This window comes from Mytilus californianus, unplaced genomic scaffold, assembly GCF_021869535.1.
Source record: "Mytilus californianus isolate M0D057914Y unplaced genomic scaffold, xbMytCali1.0.p SCAF_4, whole genome shotgun sequence".
In the NCBI taxonomy this organism is placed as follows: domain Eukaryota; kingdom Metazoa; phylum Mollusca; class Bivalvia; order Mytilida; family Mytilidae; genus Mytilus; species Mytilus californianus.
In genome coordinates this window covers 92,815,460-92,832,835 of record NW_026262690.1, presented here as the reverse complement: position 1 = coordinate 92,832,835, position 17,376 = coordinate 92,815,460, and the positions used below count along the sequence as shown (strand labels likewise).

The following is a 17,376-nucleotide window of genomic DNA, read 5'->3' as shown; positions in this document are numbered from 1 at the left end:
ATTCAACCTTTCCACTTAAAATGGGAAAACAGAAGGTACAGAGAAGAAAGCTAACAAAAATTGGTTGAGGAAAAAACTGCATAACATGCATTCAAATTACAATACATAAATTATAATTAAAAAAAAAAAAAAAGTAGCAAGCAATTTGTGCTTCTTTTTGAATTCTATATATATTGCTGAAATATTTTAGTAGCTACAAGTTTTGCTTCTCAAAGTTGAAAAAAGCTTGAATAAGGTAAATTGTCTATTAACTTCAACCTAAGATTTGATACACTTCAAAGAAAGAATATTAATGAAAAATATCTCAAAATATATAGTTATTAAAAACTTATGGGTGATAGAGCATCATATTATCATAATCATATTATTTAAGTGACTTTTGCAAGTAGAATTATAATGCAAATATAAATTGTCAAGAATATCTCAAATTTGAATCTTCTCTTATATAAATACGTCAACAAAATTAGTAAACGGCAAAAACATATCAAAACAACGTCAAATTGAAAGGGCTAACCATTGAAAATACTCTAAGAAACATGTGTTTATCCATTAATTTTGCTGATGCATGATTTTTCCATTTGCTTCAATGTTGACCTCTCATTTACATTTATATTTAATAGGTTGTGGAACCTAAACAAATTTGAAATTTTGTCAAAAACAACACTTGAACAAAAGATCAGATCTTGTACATTTGACAATGAAGGGAATCATCTAGCTGTGGGGTTTACAGATGGCTCTTTCATGGTCCTGAAAACAAGGTATGTTGCATTAATATGAAAATTTAAATCAAGTTTTACATCATATTGAATTTATAAATAACAGATTAATTAGTTACAACAAAAAGCTCTTGTTTATGAGTAAAAACGTGACTTGAAAATTGCTACTATTAATATTTGCTAAAAAAGGGAAAATTTTCATGGTTTTTCCTCATAAAAATTATTACTGGATTAATAACTCAATCGGGAGTGGCTATCATCCATTTGATATAAATATTAAGATGTGGTATGAGTGCCAATGAGACAACTCTCCATCCAAGTCAGGATGTATAAAAAGTTAACAATTATAGGTCAAAGTACGGCCTTTAACACGGAGCCTTGGTTTACACCGAACAGCAAGCTATAAAGGGCCCCAAAATGACTAGTGTAAAACAATTCAAACAGGAAAACCAATGTTCTAATCTATATAAAAAACGATAAACGAGAAACACCTATGAATCTCACCAACAAAACTGAACAACAGGCTCCTGAATTAGGACAGGCGCCAACCTTCACACTAACCTGAGACAGTAGTGTAACATTACAACATAAAAAGACACACTAAAACAAGTAAACATACACTGAACGAATAAGTTTGATCTATGACACAATATAAATACAATATTGAAACGTAGGTGCCTATATAACATAAACGTTACAGGTAGTAATAAAAAAGATTTAGGAAGAGTATCAATAAGACAACTCTGGGACAAAATGGTGTTAAATAAAAAAACGTACACAGGTGAATTTAAATATAATAATTTTGTTGTTAGGAGTACGGAAGTAAAAATTTTTTACAAAATTAATATGTTGTTCAGAGTATGAGTACAGTAGTGAAAATTTATTGTAATACTAAATACTTATCAAAGGTGGTACATATTAAAAATAGTGAGACGAGATATAACACAAAATAAGTAAACATTGAATTACAGAAATGCATTACAAATTGTGTCAACAGGTCAAATTAACATGAAAGTACGATTTAAAAGTACTCGCAAGTACTGCAAGCTATTTAAAAGCCAAAATCAATTAACAATAAAAAATCATGCATCAGAGACTACAGTTAAAACAGATGTGTATTTGTTTTTCTTAAAATTTTAACTTACCCTTTGATATTTGATGTATTTACTTTCAATTAGTTGCCTCTGTTTGGATTTTGGGTTTATAATAATATTGGTACCTGTGTTTATATTCTTTTCTATTCTTATATAATCTATTGCTGATAGAGGTTGCTGGAACTTTTGAAACTATTTAGTTTTATTTTTTCTTTTACAGGGATTTGTCAGAAGTATTTCAAACAAAGGACAGAAAGGAAGTATTACATGAAATGAAATATTCACCTTGTGGAAATTTTTTAGCAGTGGCATCAAATGACAATTTTGTGGACATTTATGCCGCAGATCAACGATACAAGCATGTTGGTACATGCAGTGGTAGTTCAAGTTTTATAACACATATTGATTGGTCGGAGGATAGTAAATATTTACAAACAAATAGTGGAGCTGCAGAACGACTCATTCATAAGATGCCTAGTAAGTGCATTTATTGGTTGAAATATTTTTGTGTTTAAAATGTAACAATGGAACTGCTACACTTCTTATTCACAAAATGCCATGGATCAATAGATAAATGTATTAGTCCCAGAAAATTCCTAGATATAAAATTTATGTAAAGACGCTTTTAAGACTTGCAAAAATGCACATAAGAATCTTGAGTCTAAATATAGAAAAAGAAAAATAGAGAAAATTCAAATAGAAATTTGGATTTGAATTGAGGAGATATTTAGATAAATTGACATCACAGAAAAAAGGTCAAGGATAAAGTAAAACTTTTACATGAGACTCGAATCTCTGTTTTTTTTATCTGCATTTTTGTTAGGTTGCTGTCTCATCGAGGTTTACCCAAAATTTTCTTTTATTCATTTCAATTTTAAGTTGATATCATTCACTGTTGTGAATGACAATCCATTCATGCATCCATTCCTATAACAGCCAAAAATCAAAGTACTGAAGTACTGAACATCGGATGACCACAAGTTCTTGAGGATGGTCAAAAGCACTTGTCTCAGAAAAAAACAACATATCTCTTTACCTAAAACTGAGGTTAATGTAGAGATATATTTTTTTCTGAGACAAGTTCGTGCGTGGATGATGAATAAATGACAGGAAATTCAACTTCACCGTAATAACTATTATATTGTAGTGATACAAATCAGTATACACTGAGTTGTTGTTTATATTACATTAAAATAACAGTTACATATATATATGATTTGAATCCATTTGTATATCATTCTATTCTACTATTCTAAAAATAGTGCAATGCAAGTGCATGGTGGACACTTTTCTGTAAAAATTCGATTTTTCTAAGATTGGATACGAGTAGGCATTCATATTTTCCCGCAAAATCAATTACAGAGTTACCGGTCCTTGACGGTATTTTCACAAAACGTTCTTTGAGATATTCTTCCGCATGCTTTAACACAATTTTTCGGTACGTGTGCATTGATATTATCAATGATTTTTTACTTATATATATATATCTAACTACAAAACATTTTCATATTATCAATTTATGTTGTAAACAAAAATATTTTTATCAGTATTCATTGAAGAGATGTATTTATATCAAACGATAAGGAATGTTATTTTGCACTCGTTTATGTGCGCGTATTTATCATGTTTATAGATCGGTTACAAACCCAAAACTAATTTACATAATGGAAATCTAGGCGATAGCAATACATCGGGATGACCTCAAGGTCATCGCGATGTAAAAATCAGACAATATATTCACAGTACCTGGGTACTATTATCAATATTTACATATTTTTAATATTATAGGTGGAAAACAGGTAACAAATAAAGAAGAGAAAGCCAACATTAGATGGTGCACCTTTACTGGAGTTTTAGGAGCTGAAGTTAATGGTATATGGGAAAAGTATACAGACACAAACGATGTCAATGCTACAGATGCTAACTATAATTCAGAAGTTATTGTCACTGGCGACGACTTTGGTCTTGTCAAATTGTTTAAGTTTCCTTCTCTCAAAAAAGGTAATAGTATAATGTAAGGGCACAGAATAATAATTTTTAGATTCTCATCCTCTTTTCATTTCCATTTTTTTTTTTCATCTAAAAATACATCAGGAATTCAGCTTTGATTTGCATTTGTGGAGTAAAAAGGCATTGTTAATTTTTCACACAGGTTTATAATTCATGTTATTTAGACATGCCAAATGCATTTAATGTGTGCAGTTAAATATTTACTGCTCTAAATTTCCGTGCTACTAAGCTGTGACTATCATATACACAAAATCTAATGAGAAAAAATACCCGTATGTAATGAACATTTCAATTTACACTATATTTTTTTTTGTAAAGAGCCATTGAATACTAATATAGCTAGAAATTAAATGTGTAATTGAAGCAGATACTGTAAATTCAGATATTAATGTGTGCATTTATTATTGTGAATCACTGATTTTTGGTTAAAAATGCAAAATCTTAATTAATGTGATAGCAAACATTTTGTGAAGGAAGATCACTACTAAAATTATGAATGTGAGTTTTTACAATTGCGAAACCTGATACTGTTGCATTTTTCCCAATAATAAAAATATCGCAAATAATTTCTGAATTTACTGTAAATGGTATATACAGTACAAAGCTTGAGGAATGATATGTTGATCAACATTTTTTTTTCTATTCAGGTGCCAAATTCAGGAAGTATATAGGACACTCTGCCCATGTGACAAATGTCAGATTTTCACATGACAGAAATCGTGTGATATCAACAGGAGGAGCAGATCATGCTGTGTTTCAGTGGAGATTTCTTCCAGACGGATCATCAGACTCTAGTGATTTACCAGATCCTCAATCAGGTATAAAATTTATGACAGGAGCTGTATGCATGAATTTAGCATTTCAAAAACTAAATGACTGTTGTGTAGACATATCGACATCTAGCAAATAGTTCTGCTTGAATTGAAGCTAGGGGCCATCTTGAATTTGCAGTCAGCTTTTACTCCATATTGACAGCCTCACTCTGACTTTTGGATGATGAATCTCATAAAGTGTTTTAAGATATGTCTCACAATTTTTTTAAATGAAAACTATCGAGATGTTGTATTGTTGTTAAGAATTTATTACAAGCATGCAGAGTGATATAGATTTGAACTTAATTATCTAACAAAAGGCTGGTATGAACTTTAATTGCCTAGCAAAAGGCTGGTATGAACTTATATTGTCTAACAAAAGGCTGGGATGAACTTTAATTGTATAGCAAAATGCTGATATGAACTTTTATTGTCTAGCAAAAGGCAGGCACATTTATCTATTGTTTGCCAAATCTTATCTTTTTCACAGATTCATTTGTGTTTGAGAAAGAGGGTTGCTTATTATTTTGCCATAGCTACACTCATGCTAAAATTATATTTTTGATTGTAGGTTTCTTAGATTCTAACAGTGAAGACAGTGATACAGATATATCTGATGTCGGTGACCTTGATTCTGACCTTGAACAGGAGAAACAGGTTAGATATGATCGGGAAGTTTATAGAGAGGATGCAGCTAAATTACAGAAGCTAGAGAAGGGTGTAACAGGAGGGAAGAAAAGAAAACATGGCCCAACATCCAGTCTTAAATTGGAATATGTTCATGGGTAAGCATTCTCTATAACAGCTTTTATTTTTCGATATAATACAACTTTATGCATGGCTTGCTTACTAAAGGATATTCCATTAATTTTTTTATCAAGTGTGAAAGAAAAAAAATTAATGACTTTCAAGTGGTGAATTTTATCTGTAAAGATAAATCTAGAATATCTTCTTTTTCCATACATGCTGTTAAGTCTGTCAACATTAATTTCTGAGTGTTGAAATAAAAAAATGCAATGTTTGCTAATTATGTTTCAGGTACAGAGGCTATGATTGCAGAAACAACTTATTTTATCTCCAGAATGGAGACATTGTTTATCATGTAGCAGCCACGGGTATAGTTTTTGACAGACTGAAAACGCAGAAGTTTTATTTGGGACATACTGATGATATACTATGTCTTTGTCTGCATCCTATCAAGGATATAGTAGCCACTGGACAGGTCAGTGTTATAGATTTACAGTTTGTGTTTGAGTGCAGTAGACAACATTTTAAGAGTTTCTAATAATTGCTTTTATAAGCTAGTTATACTCTGATTCAAAGGAGGAGGGGGTAAAAAAAAATAGTTTTACGTTCTCTCGTCTGTCCCAGATATATTTGGTTTAAATTTTCTCAGAATCTACAAATCAGAAAATCCTAAAATTTAGTATCAAGCTTCATGTGGGCATGCTTTACTGTGTGATGCATTTTTTTTTAGATTCATTGTTGTGCAACTTCCTGTGTCCGTATACTTATAGAAGGGGACTAATTAGTGAGAAAAAGCTCACAATTCAACTTGTTGCATTTGTGTTTTTTAGAATTTTTAATTGAAACATCTGTTTATCTGTAAATTCAAATTTTATGTTGAAAAGTGATGTTGTCATATCTTTTTACAGAAATTGTGACTCTCAGTCAATCAGTAAGTCAGACTGAAGATCACATTTCTTGCAGCTTATTCTCATGTCTCCCGTTCTATAACGTTATTGACATGGGGAAATAATATCATGTTACATCATATACTTAGCTCTGAGTTTTAAAATTGAAAAAAAACCTGCCAACTATCCTGATTTATGAGGGATATCCCCCATGAGAGGTGTTGACCTGAATTTTGAAATTCTTTATCATATAAACAGAACACCTCAAAACAGGCATTCAAATGGGTTATCAGGGTATTTAAGCACATATATACATTCAAACAATATAGTAGTAGATTAAGAACACTTATGACAATATTAGAGGAGCATATTTTTAGTATTGTAAATTTCAATTGAATTTTTTTTTTTGTAGATTTAAATTTGATTGTCCTGCAATACTTAAAACATGTTGATTTCTACAGAAAGTTAATTAAAGATCAACTCATTGTTTTGGAATAATTGATTTCATTTGACAGTGATTTTGAAACATGCCAATTTCTTCAATTTTTATAAAAAGATTTGCTAAAGAAGTACTTTAATTTGTTTGTTATTTTTAAATGCCCTACACAATGTATCTGATTTATTGATTTGATTTGCAACACACTCAATTTTCTCAAAGATCAATATATTTTTTTTAAAACCAGGAATAAGGGAATACATGTACAACAATACCTGTTTAGCCATATAGATTGTTGAATTTTTCTATACAACAGGTCGGTAGAGATGGAACTATACATATCTGGGATACTGAATCCATGAAAACATTGTCAGTACTTAAAGGTCAACATCAGAGAGGTGTCTGTGCTGTAGATTTTTCAGGTAAATGTTTATTCATTTTACTTGAATAAAATAAAAGATGTTAGTGTAAAAAAAAAATTTGTATTTTGGGATAGGAATTTAACTGGGGAAGAAATAGTTTTTGTCAGTAGATGTGGAAAAGTGGACTTAAGCATATTTGCTACATTAAACTGAAATTGTATGGGAGCACTCATTTACACTTGTAAACCATTTTATTAATTTTCAATATATGCATTTTTTATTAAGGTAAAATTTCAAACATAAAAGAATAGACTGTTTTATGAAAATAGCCTAAAAGTTTGATATTTTTTATTTAGGTGACGGTAAAAAGTTGGCGTCAGTTGGTTTGGATGACAACCATCTTATTGTAGTTTGGGACTGGAGAAAGGGAGAGAAATTAGCTTCTACAAGGTAAAAGTCAGATTACAATTTATTTGGGTAATTCATAGGATTGCCAACATGTAGAAATTCTCTGGTAGGTCATGATTTAACGGCAATGGCTCAAATGTTAGGTCATAGGACATAAAAATAATTTTGGACATTTTAAAATAAAGATTGACTTTTTCCAACTACTTTGTTTTAGGCTCCTCTTTTGAAATTATCTGTGACAAGGCGGGAATATGAAAGTTGTTATCCTTTTAATTAAGGTGGTACATAACCCTACAGGGAGGTAACTCTGTAAAAATCAGCTCAATGTTTTAATCACGTTCTATTGTTAAGGAAATATAAAAGCTTCTCAATGATCAAAATTAGTGTTTGTCAAACTGCTATATATCCAATAAAATATTTCCGATAAAGGGTATGGTTCAAGTATTTTGAAATTTTTATATTTTTGTCAAACGGTCAAAGTAAATATTTTGTCAAAATTTTATGAATATTAAACGAGCCAAATTAATTTTAGTCAAGGTGTTTGGAACCACCTTAAGATAAAAGGAAATATCTATATCATTGAAAACTTCATTTTGTAGCTCAGCTTTACCAAAAAATTATTATCCAAGAAACAATAACAAATCCACAGTACCAATACAAATAGAAAAGTCATTGTTATTTTTTTTCAATTACCAGACAATGCACATTTTGATTATTGAAATTATTTTGCATTTGGTAATTTGTTGTGGTTAAAATTTATTTTGAAAGGAAATTTCTTTAAGAAAAATTAGTTGGTTTAAATCTGCATATATATATGTTTTATTTTTCAGAGGTCATAAAGACAAAATATTTGTGATAAAGTGGAATCCCTCTGATAATACCAAGCTTGTTACTGTTGGAGTGAAACACATTAAATTCTGGACACAAACAGGTAGAAACATATAGAATAGGAGGGAAATTACCTTTTCAAGAATAACATATGACTGATAGAATAATTGATGCTAAATGTCCAGCACAAATGTGACAACATCTCCATATTTTTATATGCCAGTTTATCAAAAGTATTATGGTATACTGTTGTCCATCCATCTGTCGGTACGTCCGTCCATCCATCCGTCCGTCCGTCCGTCCATAGGTCCGTCTTCAACATGTTTGACAATAACTCAAAAATGCTTTAACCAATTTTCATGAAACTTTGGTGAATTGTTTATATCTTTTGACGTAACCTCCTTTTTTCTTTTTTTAATTTTAGATTTTATGTTTCCGAGTTATGTCAAATGTATGTGATTTTATTAAAAAATAAAAGGGTGATTTTCCAGTTTTCGGACAATAACTCAAAAATGCTTTATGCAGTTTTCTTGAAACTTTGGTGTCTGTTTTATATCTATCTCCCTCAGGTTTTTATAAATTTCTGATTTGACATTGAGGAGTTATTGAACTTTATTCATTGAAAAAGTGACGGGTGTATCATGCACTCTTTATTATATTAGTCAGAATTATAACATACTAGCTTACAAGAAGTCGGTCCAGAGGACATATGTTGCCGAACTTGTCCATATTATTCCTAATCTTAGCTAACAAGCCAGCTCTTACTCCCAAAAGCTGCATTATTCATGGATTTTGAAGTCTGCAATTGGACCCAGCGTTTTGGAAATTGGTTATACAATTTGATTTAATAATTTTGTGTTGTCAGAATTCATTTAATTAAAATGTATCGATATAAGATAAATGAATCCTTCAGTACTATAGTTAATTTTTTAATTTACATGTCAATAATTTCTTCTGTAGGAGGTGGATTTACCTCAGTACGAGGTACATTAGGTAATATAGCCAAGCTGTGTGACATGCTGTGTATTGCTTATGGTAAAGCAGCAGACATATGTTACTCTGGTGGCAGTGATGGTAATGTGTTTGTTTGGAATGGTACTACTCTACAGAAAACTGTAAAAGCACATGAAGGTCCTCTGTTTGCCATGCATTCTCTAGATAAGGTATTTGAATTATATTTAGAACATATTTCTCTATATTTTTAGTTTATTTCTCTTATGGTTATGGCCTGTTATCTATTTCTTGCACAAAGAGATATATCTCTTATTACACTGCACAGAGTGTGATACGAAAATGTGATACAAAAACTGTGTTAATTTGATTGGCTTATCCAGCATCATGAGACAATATAACTACATTTCCATTGGCTATTCCTTAGGTCATTGATAATTTTCAAAGGTTAAGACGATGTACATTTCGTCCATAGCACTGAAGCATGAATTAATGTTAATATTCAAACCATAAGCACCTTCAACCTTTCCATGAAGAAAAATTTATAAAAGTTTCAAGAAATTGAATAAGATGAGCCATAGAAAAGGAAAATAAGTTGATTGATTACCAGCTTTGATTAATTTCAGGGATTTGTAACAGGTGGAAAAGATGGCGTGGTTGGTTTATGGAATGACCAGTTTGAACAATGTCTGAAGACCTACTCAATTAAGAAAGACTCTGTGTCACCAGAATCCAGAGGCATGCTAATGGCTGATTCACCTACTGTCAGGGCTATAGTGTTGGGACATGGGAAAATATTGGTGGGAACAAAAAATGGAGAAATTATAGAAATTGACAAAGCTGGACCTCTCAGTATACTTACACAGGTGAGCAATGGTCAGATTACAGTTTGGGGTAAGGGAGAATGGTAAAATTGTTTTAAAAAAAAATTGAGCTCTTGAAATACAAAGATAAGTTATGGGTGGGATACAGCATAAGGCATGCAGATGGGAGATTGTAAAATTATATCATATTTTTTGAGATATTAGAATAATGATAAAATATAAATATTTCTACATTTGATCATACCATAAAACTTTAAGTTGAATGCTTATTTACAAAACTACCATTAAATACAATTTTTAAAATTACATTACTTAACAGGGTCACATGGAAGGTGAAATCTGGGGATTAGCATGCCACCCAACACAGGATATATTTGCCACTGTCAGCGATGATAAAACTGTCCGTGTTTGGAATACAACAGATGAACATAAAATGTTGAGCATCAAGAAATTAAAACAAGCTGGAAGATGTATTACTTTCTCTACAGATGGAAAACATTTAGCAGTTGGTCTAAAAGATGGTTAGTGTTTAATAACATATGACAGATTATAGTTTTGAACGGTTCGGAGAACTCATGGTAGCGTGTTCTCCATGAGTGTGGGAGGTCATGGGTTCAAACCCCAGCCAGGTCAAGCCAAAGACTTTAAAATTGGTATTTGCTGCTTCTCTGCTAAGCACGTGGTATTAAAGAGTAAGAGCATAGACTGGTCGTCTCAGAGTCAGAATAATATGTCTGGGTAAGGTGACATGTCTTCCTGCGGACTGTTACTTTGTGAACTAGCAAGTTAAAAATCCGGCTCAGTGTGTCGGTCTAGTACAAAGCAGGGTTAATATTCATATTACATTTACATGTTCTCATCCTGAATATGCATATTAATTTGCCGCTGGTTGTTAAGCAGCCATCCATCATCATCTTGAACAGTCTGGAAAAAATTTCTCTAACTTTGTGTGCATTGAAACCGGTTCTGACCAGTTTGATAAATTTTGGTACACCACACATTGTTTAAATTTGTTGTCTGCAGTTTCTTCCCATATCTATTCAGACTGATTTCTAGAACATAACCTGTTTGCACTGGCCTTTGGCTGTTTCTCTGTTATTTCTCTAAACTACATGGTCGATCAGTTATTTTCACAAATTCGTTGGTAATATTAACTTCTAAAGGCATTGAGAAAATTGATTGATCTACCATGTAGTTAAGAGAAATAACAGAGAAACTGATGAATGGCAGTGGCCAATACGTCTTGGAAATAGTTTATTTACTACAATGAATAATTTAGAAGTATGAACTTTTGCTGAAATGAAGTTTGAAGTGCTGGAAGTTATAAATTAATGAGATTTTTAAGGTTTCTACTTGAGGATGTTTACAAATAAAAGTAAAAACTCTGTAAATTATAAATGTATTTGAAATGTTTCAGGTAGTTTTGTTGTGATGAAGACTGATACATTAGAAGATGTTACATCATTCCATCACAGGAAGGAGGAAATCTCAGACATCAAATGGTCACCAGGTACCAGTTCTAACTTTTATTAGATACCCATCCAAATGATGATTATCAGAGATATGGGAGAACTTGATGATAAATACAATTTATTACTCCACTTACATTATTTGCATAAAATTTTGTATCTGTATATTTGTACTTTTTGTATGTACTTATATACATATTTCTGCAATCAAAACTAATGTATGCACTCATTTTAATGTTGTATTAAATAATCGATGTATTAAGTAGTTAATTATTAGCAGTACGCATATAAGAATTAGATTTATTCACATATGTGTATATATATCATATACTTATTTTTTGCAAAAATACAAATAAATTACAAATACAAGAATATTTAAATTGAACAAGATTGCAGTTTTCCAATTTTGATAAGTTAAAATCTATATCCTTTGGAAATTGAATACAGTGTGAAAATTTCATTTAAGAGCAAAAGAGAATATTTATACCCCCGCTTTTGAAAAGTGGGGGTATACTGTTTTACCTCTGTCGTTCCATCCGTCAGTCCATCCATCCGTCAGGCCGTCCTTCCGTCCCATGAATATTTTTCGTCGCATCTTTCTCAGGAACTACAATACAAGGATTTCTGAAATTTGGTTTCAGGGTTTATATAAGTCAGCTATACTGTGTGATGCGTTTTCAGATTCATCACTCAAAAACTTCCTGTTTACCGAAATATTTGGGCTGGGGTATCATCAGTGAGCAGTAGCTCGCAGTTTCACTTGTTTCTTTTGATTCATATTTTTCATAAAAATCTTTTTCAGATGCTGGTAAATACCTTGCAGTAGCATCACATGACAACTTTGTAGATATATACAATGTCATAGCTCAGAAAAGAGTAGGCACATGTAAAGGAGCATCTAGTTATATCACTCATGTTGATTGGGATAAAAATGGTAAGCAATGTATTCAAGCCATAAAATCTTCATGCTTACTGTTAAACATATTAACAAGGAAGTGAATTAGCTGTTCAGAATACTCAATGTTTAGAAACTGTTCACAATGCAAATGAAACAGAAACATCTGGTCAAGAGAATATTTGTAGACTTGTCGTGAGACTTTTGTAAACAGTTAGCTTTCAGTGAAGGAAATTAGAGGAAAAAGTCATAATTGCAGGTACAATCTGAATTAGTTGCCCTATTTGAGATTGAATTTTCCTGTATTTGTATTAATGGCATTTGGATTGTTTAAAATTTATTTGGAGACGGCAAGCGACACACCTCTTTTAAAAGTAAAATTATCTAAAATACTGAAAATTCAGAAATTATTACATGCATGTATTATTGCAATTTATGAAGTAAGGACAAAAATGCAAGATTAATTATTGTTGTGATTTCTGGAAAATTTTAAGATAATGTATCCGATATCAGAATGCGAGTTTTTGTTATTGATAGACTCACCCAGTTGCATAATTGGCAATAATAAAAACAACACAATAATTTTTGAATTTACAGTAATCAGTGAAAGGGAACTCAGAATGTTACCTTTTCACTAAATTGACTCGATCGAAGGTATGTGACATTAAGTAAGCAACAATCAAAGGACTCTTCTATGTTGGAGACAACTTTTATGTAAGATATTTGAGAGCATGATTTTGTTAATTTCAGGAAAGGTATTGATGGTAAATTCAGGAGCCAAAGAACAATTATTCTATGAGGCACCAAGAGGCAGTCGTATCACATTAAGGAAACAAGAAATAGAGAAATTTGATTGGTGTTCATGGACCTCTGTCCTTGGTGACACATGTGAAGGTGTATGGCCTCCAAAAAGTGATATTACAGACGTTAATGCCACCTGTCTCACAAAGGACAGACAACTTTTAGCTACAGCTGATGACTTTGGATTTGTAAAATTATTTGTTTATCCAGTAAAGGCATGTATCATATAAAAATAATTTCATTTTACAAATATAAGCTATCCAAAACTTTTTTGTTTATAGAGTCATTTCAATAGTAAAGTTCAAAACAAGAGGATTAAACCAAAAAGCATTTGTTACAGACATTTAATGATTAACATAAAGTACATTAAAAACTTTGCACTCAAACAAAAGTTTATGTATTTTAAAATTGATTAGTGTCAAAATTCTTCCATTATTGTGTTCTCCAAAACTTTTTAAATTATGATATGTTTCTTATATTTAGGGAAAATTTGCCAAACACAAAAAATATGTTGGACACAGTGCCCATGTGACTAATGTAAGATGGACGGCTAGTGACAGGAAGTTGATATCAACAGGAGGTGCCGATACTGCAGTGATGGTGTGGAATTGTTCCTCTCCAGAAGATAAACATTTTGTACATGGAGAAAGTGATGACTCTGATACAGATTCTGAAGAGGAAGGAGGTAAACTATCATTAAGAATATAAAGATATGATACAAATTTCAGGTATGCTTGTGAAAATAACAACCTGGCCTGGATGATGAAAATGTAAAAATAACACTCTGGTATGTATGATGAAAATGTAAAAATAACACCTGGGCCTGAATGATGAAAAGTGAAAATAATACCCTGGCCTGGGTGATGAAAATGTGAAAATAACATCCTGGCCTGAATGAGGAAAATGTGAAAATAACATCCTGGCTTGGATAATGAGAATGTGAAAATAACACCCTAACCTGGATGATAAAAATGTGAAAATAACACCATAGCCTGGATGATGAAAATGTGAAAATAACACCCTGGCCTGGAAGATGAAAAATTAAAAATAACACCCTGGTCTTGATGATGATTTTGTGCAAATAACACACTGAAGGAAAAAAAATTGACTTTTTTATTTACCAATAATATTCTTCAATATAAACATGCTAATATCTTTCTTCTTGTATCTCAACCCAGGATATGATAGCGATGTAGAGAGAGAAAAGAATATGGACTATGGTAAAAAGATATATGCCAACACAAATAAAGAAAGAGACGGTGTTAAACCACATCTACAAGAAACAGTTCAAGTTGCTAAGTAAGTTTAAGATACATTTTTGGCAACAAGTTGCAGACTTGCACATTCGTTTCTTTGTCTATTCATGCATAAAATGCTATTTGAAATGCCCAAAAAAGGGATATGGCATATTGGTTGATGACATCAAAATCCCCACATGCAACTGACAAAAACCCAGAGCAAGGGAACAGATCTTTATTTATTATATCGGTGATTTCAAAATCCCAGCATGTAACAAAAGCTCATGCCTCCCTGTCAGTTAAACAGTCCCTAGATATTTTGAGATTGAAAAAATTTCTTACACAGTAGAAAAAAGTTTTTAAGCATATACCGGTAAGAGCTTACACTTTGCAATAAACTTTCTTCAGCCTTGGTACTATGCCTGATCATTGTAATGGGATCAGATGTTGATTGTTAAATTACAAAATGAAGCAGTATTGGAAACATTGTATATGATGTTTTAAAATTGAGAGGTTACTCTGCTTAACAATGCCTTAGTTGACTTCTGTTTTAATGTTTCTCAGGATATGAATTAAAAAGATCAAATGTATATATGTGTTGGATATAAAATGTCTGAGCCAAACATAAAAAAAGGATTTCATGATACTTGTAAAATTGTTATTATTTCATAAGATTAAATTGAAATACTTAGTAACAAAACTTTATTTTATATTGTAGACCAAGTGTCAGTAGAAATGCTCCAGAACCTCCTAAAGTGAAAAGAGCAGAACCGCCATCATCTGGATCAAAGAGAAAGAAAATGACACAAGTTACTGTAAGTTCTATTTGATTTTTCTATCTATGGTTGTTCCTTTTAAATATACTTGATATTCAGTTTGAATGGCACCTTCAATTCTCATCTTGGGAGATTGAGTGCTAAAGATAATGTTCAGAAGAAAAATGCATAAAAAATGCTAAGATTACCTTTTTTTTTTTTAAATGTGTGTAGATACCAAAGGGACATTTAAAACTCACAAATCAAAGAGAAGCTGACAATACCATGGCAAAAACAAAATACGACATCTAAGGTGCTCCTGAAGGGATAGCAGATCCTGCTTTATGTTTGACACCTGTCATGTTACTCCCAATTTGTCAAATAAAATTTCTTGAAACTAATGAAGGTTTGACTGAAATAAGATACACAAAAAATATTGTTTTGAATTGATATTTTCAATTTATTAATTATTTTTAGGAGTGGTGTAATAGTTCAGTGCAATCCTTATGCAGAATTCCTTATTATAAAGGTTGAGTAATTTATATTTTCCAATTTTCCATTCTTTCTATTTTAGGATTTGAAATTAGATTTTGTCTATGGTTACCGTGGTTTTGATTCTCGTAATAATCTTTACTATGTCAATGATGGTACAGATATTGTCTTCCATGCTGCTGGTGCAGGAATTGTACAGAATTTGTCTTCAGGTAAGCATGATAAGAAGAGGGAAATACTCTGTAAAAAAAACCTTAAATTAGATTGATGGTATAGAATTGAACTTTGATAAAACAAATTAAAAAAGCCCCATCAAATTTTATGTGGAAAATGAATTACACATGTTTGATTTTTAGCTCACCTGGCCCAAAGGGCCAAGTGAGCTTTTCTCATCACTTGGCGTCCGTCGTCCGTCGTCGTTAACTTTTACAAAAATCTTCTCCTCTGAAACTACCTGGCCAAATTAAACCAAACTTGTCCACAATCATCATTAGGGTATCTAGTTTAAAAAATGTGTCCGGTGACCCCGCCAACCAACCAAGATGGCCGCCATGGCTAAAAATAGAACATAGGGGTAAAATGTAGATTTTGGCTTATATCTCTGAAACCAAAGCATTTAGAGCAAATCTGACATGGGGGTAAAATTGTTTATAAGGTCAAGATCTATCTGCCCTGAAATTTTCAGATGAATCGGACACCCCGTTGTTGGGTTGCTGCCCCTGAATTGGTAATTTTAAGGAAATTTTGCTGTTTTTGGTTATTATCTTGAATATTATTATAGATAGAGATAAACTGTAAACAGCAATAATGTTCAGCAAAGTAAGATCTACAAATAAGTCAACTTGACCAAAATGATCAGTTGACCCCTTAAGGAGTTATTGCCCTTTATAGTCAATTTTTAACAATTTTTCGTAAATTTTTGTAATCTTTTACAAAAATATTCTCCTCTGAAACTACTAAGACAAATTTGACCAAACTTGTCCACAATCATCATTAGGGTATCTAGTTTAAAAAATGTGTCCGATGACCCGGCCCGCGAACCAAGATGGCCGACATGGCTAAAAAATAGTACATAGGGTAAAATGCAGTTTTTGGCTCATATCTCTGAAACCAAAGCATTTAGAGCAAATCTGACGAGGATTAAGTTGTTCATTAGGTCAAGATCTATCTGCCCTGAAAATTTCAGACCAATCAGGCAACACGTTGTTGGGTTGCTGACCCTGAATTGGTAATTTTAAGAAAAGTTTGCAGCTTTTGGTTATTATCTTGAATATTATTATAGATAGAGATAAACTGTAAACAGCAATAATGTACAGCAAAGTAAGATCTACAAATAAGTCAACATGACCAAAATTGTCAATTGACCCCTTAAGGAGTTATTGCCCTTTATAGTAAATTTTTTACAATTTCATAAATTTTGTAAATTTTTGTAAATTTTTACAAAATATTTTCCACTGTAACTACTGGGCCAAGTTCATTATAGATAGAGATAATTGTAAGCAGCAAGAATGTTCAGTTAAGTAAGATCTACAAACACATCACCATCACCAAAACACAATTTTATCATGAATCCATCTGTGTCCTTTGTTTAATATGCACATAGACCAAGGTGAGCGACGCAGGCTCTTTAGAGCCTCTAGTTATGTTTAAA

General features: G+C 31.8%; 1 protein-coding gene across 1 annotated transcript in view; it reads left to right on the top strand.

The window, feature by feature from the left end:
- The window catches only part of LOC127698848 (echinoderm microtubule-associated protein-like 6), a 39,400-nt gene that overhangs the window by 9,895 nt on the left and 12,129 nt on the right, over nucleotides 1-17,376 (top strand). The window contains exons 7-25 of the mRNA XM_052202535.1: nucleotides 621-758; nucleotides 2,031-2,287; nucleotides 3,599-3,811; nucleotides 4,468-4,638; nucleotides 5,204-5,417; nucleotides 5,671-5,854; nucleotides 7,019-7,124; nucleotides 7,421-7,514; nucleotides 8,303-8,403; nucleotides 9,261-9,463; nucleotides 9,878-10,117; nucleotides 10,395-10,596; nucleotides 11,493-11,585; nucleotides 12,347-12,478; nucleotides 13,190-13,455; nucleotides 13,724-13,925; nucleotides 14,419-14,539; nucleotides 15,197-15,293; nucleotides 15,808-15,937. Coding sequence (XP_052058495.1) covers nucleotides 621-758; nucleotides 2,031-2,287; nucleotides 3,599-3,811; nucleotides 4,468-4,638; nucleotides 5,204-5,417; nucleotides 5,671-5,854; nucleotides 7,019-7,124; nucleotides 7,421-7,514; nucleotides 8,303-8,403; nucleotides 9,261-9,463; nucleotides 9,878-10,117; nucleotides 10,395-10,596; nucleotides 11,493-11,585; nucleotides 12,347-12,478; nucleotides 13,190-13,455; nucleotides 13,724-13,925; nucleotides 14,419-14,539; nucleotides 15,197-15,293; nucleotides 15,808-15,937 — 3,164 coding nt within the window. The remainder of the gene's footprint in view (nucleotides 1-620; nucleotides 759-2,030; nucleotides 2,288-3,598; nucleotides 3,812-4,467; nucleotides 4,639-5,203; nucleotides 5,418-5,670; nucleotides 5,855-7,018; nucleotides 7,125-7,420; nucleotides 7,515-8,302; nucleotides 8,404-9,260; nucleotides 9,464-9,877; nucleotides 10,118-10,394; nucleotides 10,597-11,492; nucleotides 11,586-12,346; nucleotides 12,479-13,189; nucleotides 13,456-13,723; nucleotides 13,926-14,418; nucleotides 14,540-15,196; nucleotides 15,294-15,807; nucleotides 15,938-17,376) is intronic.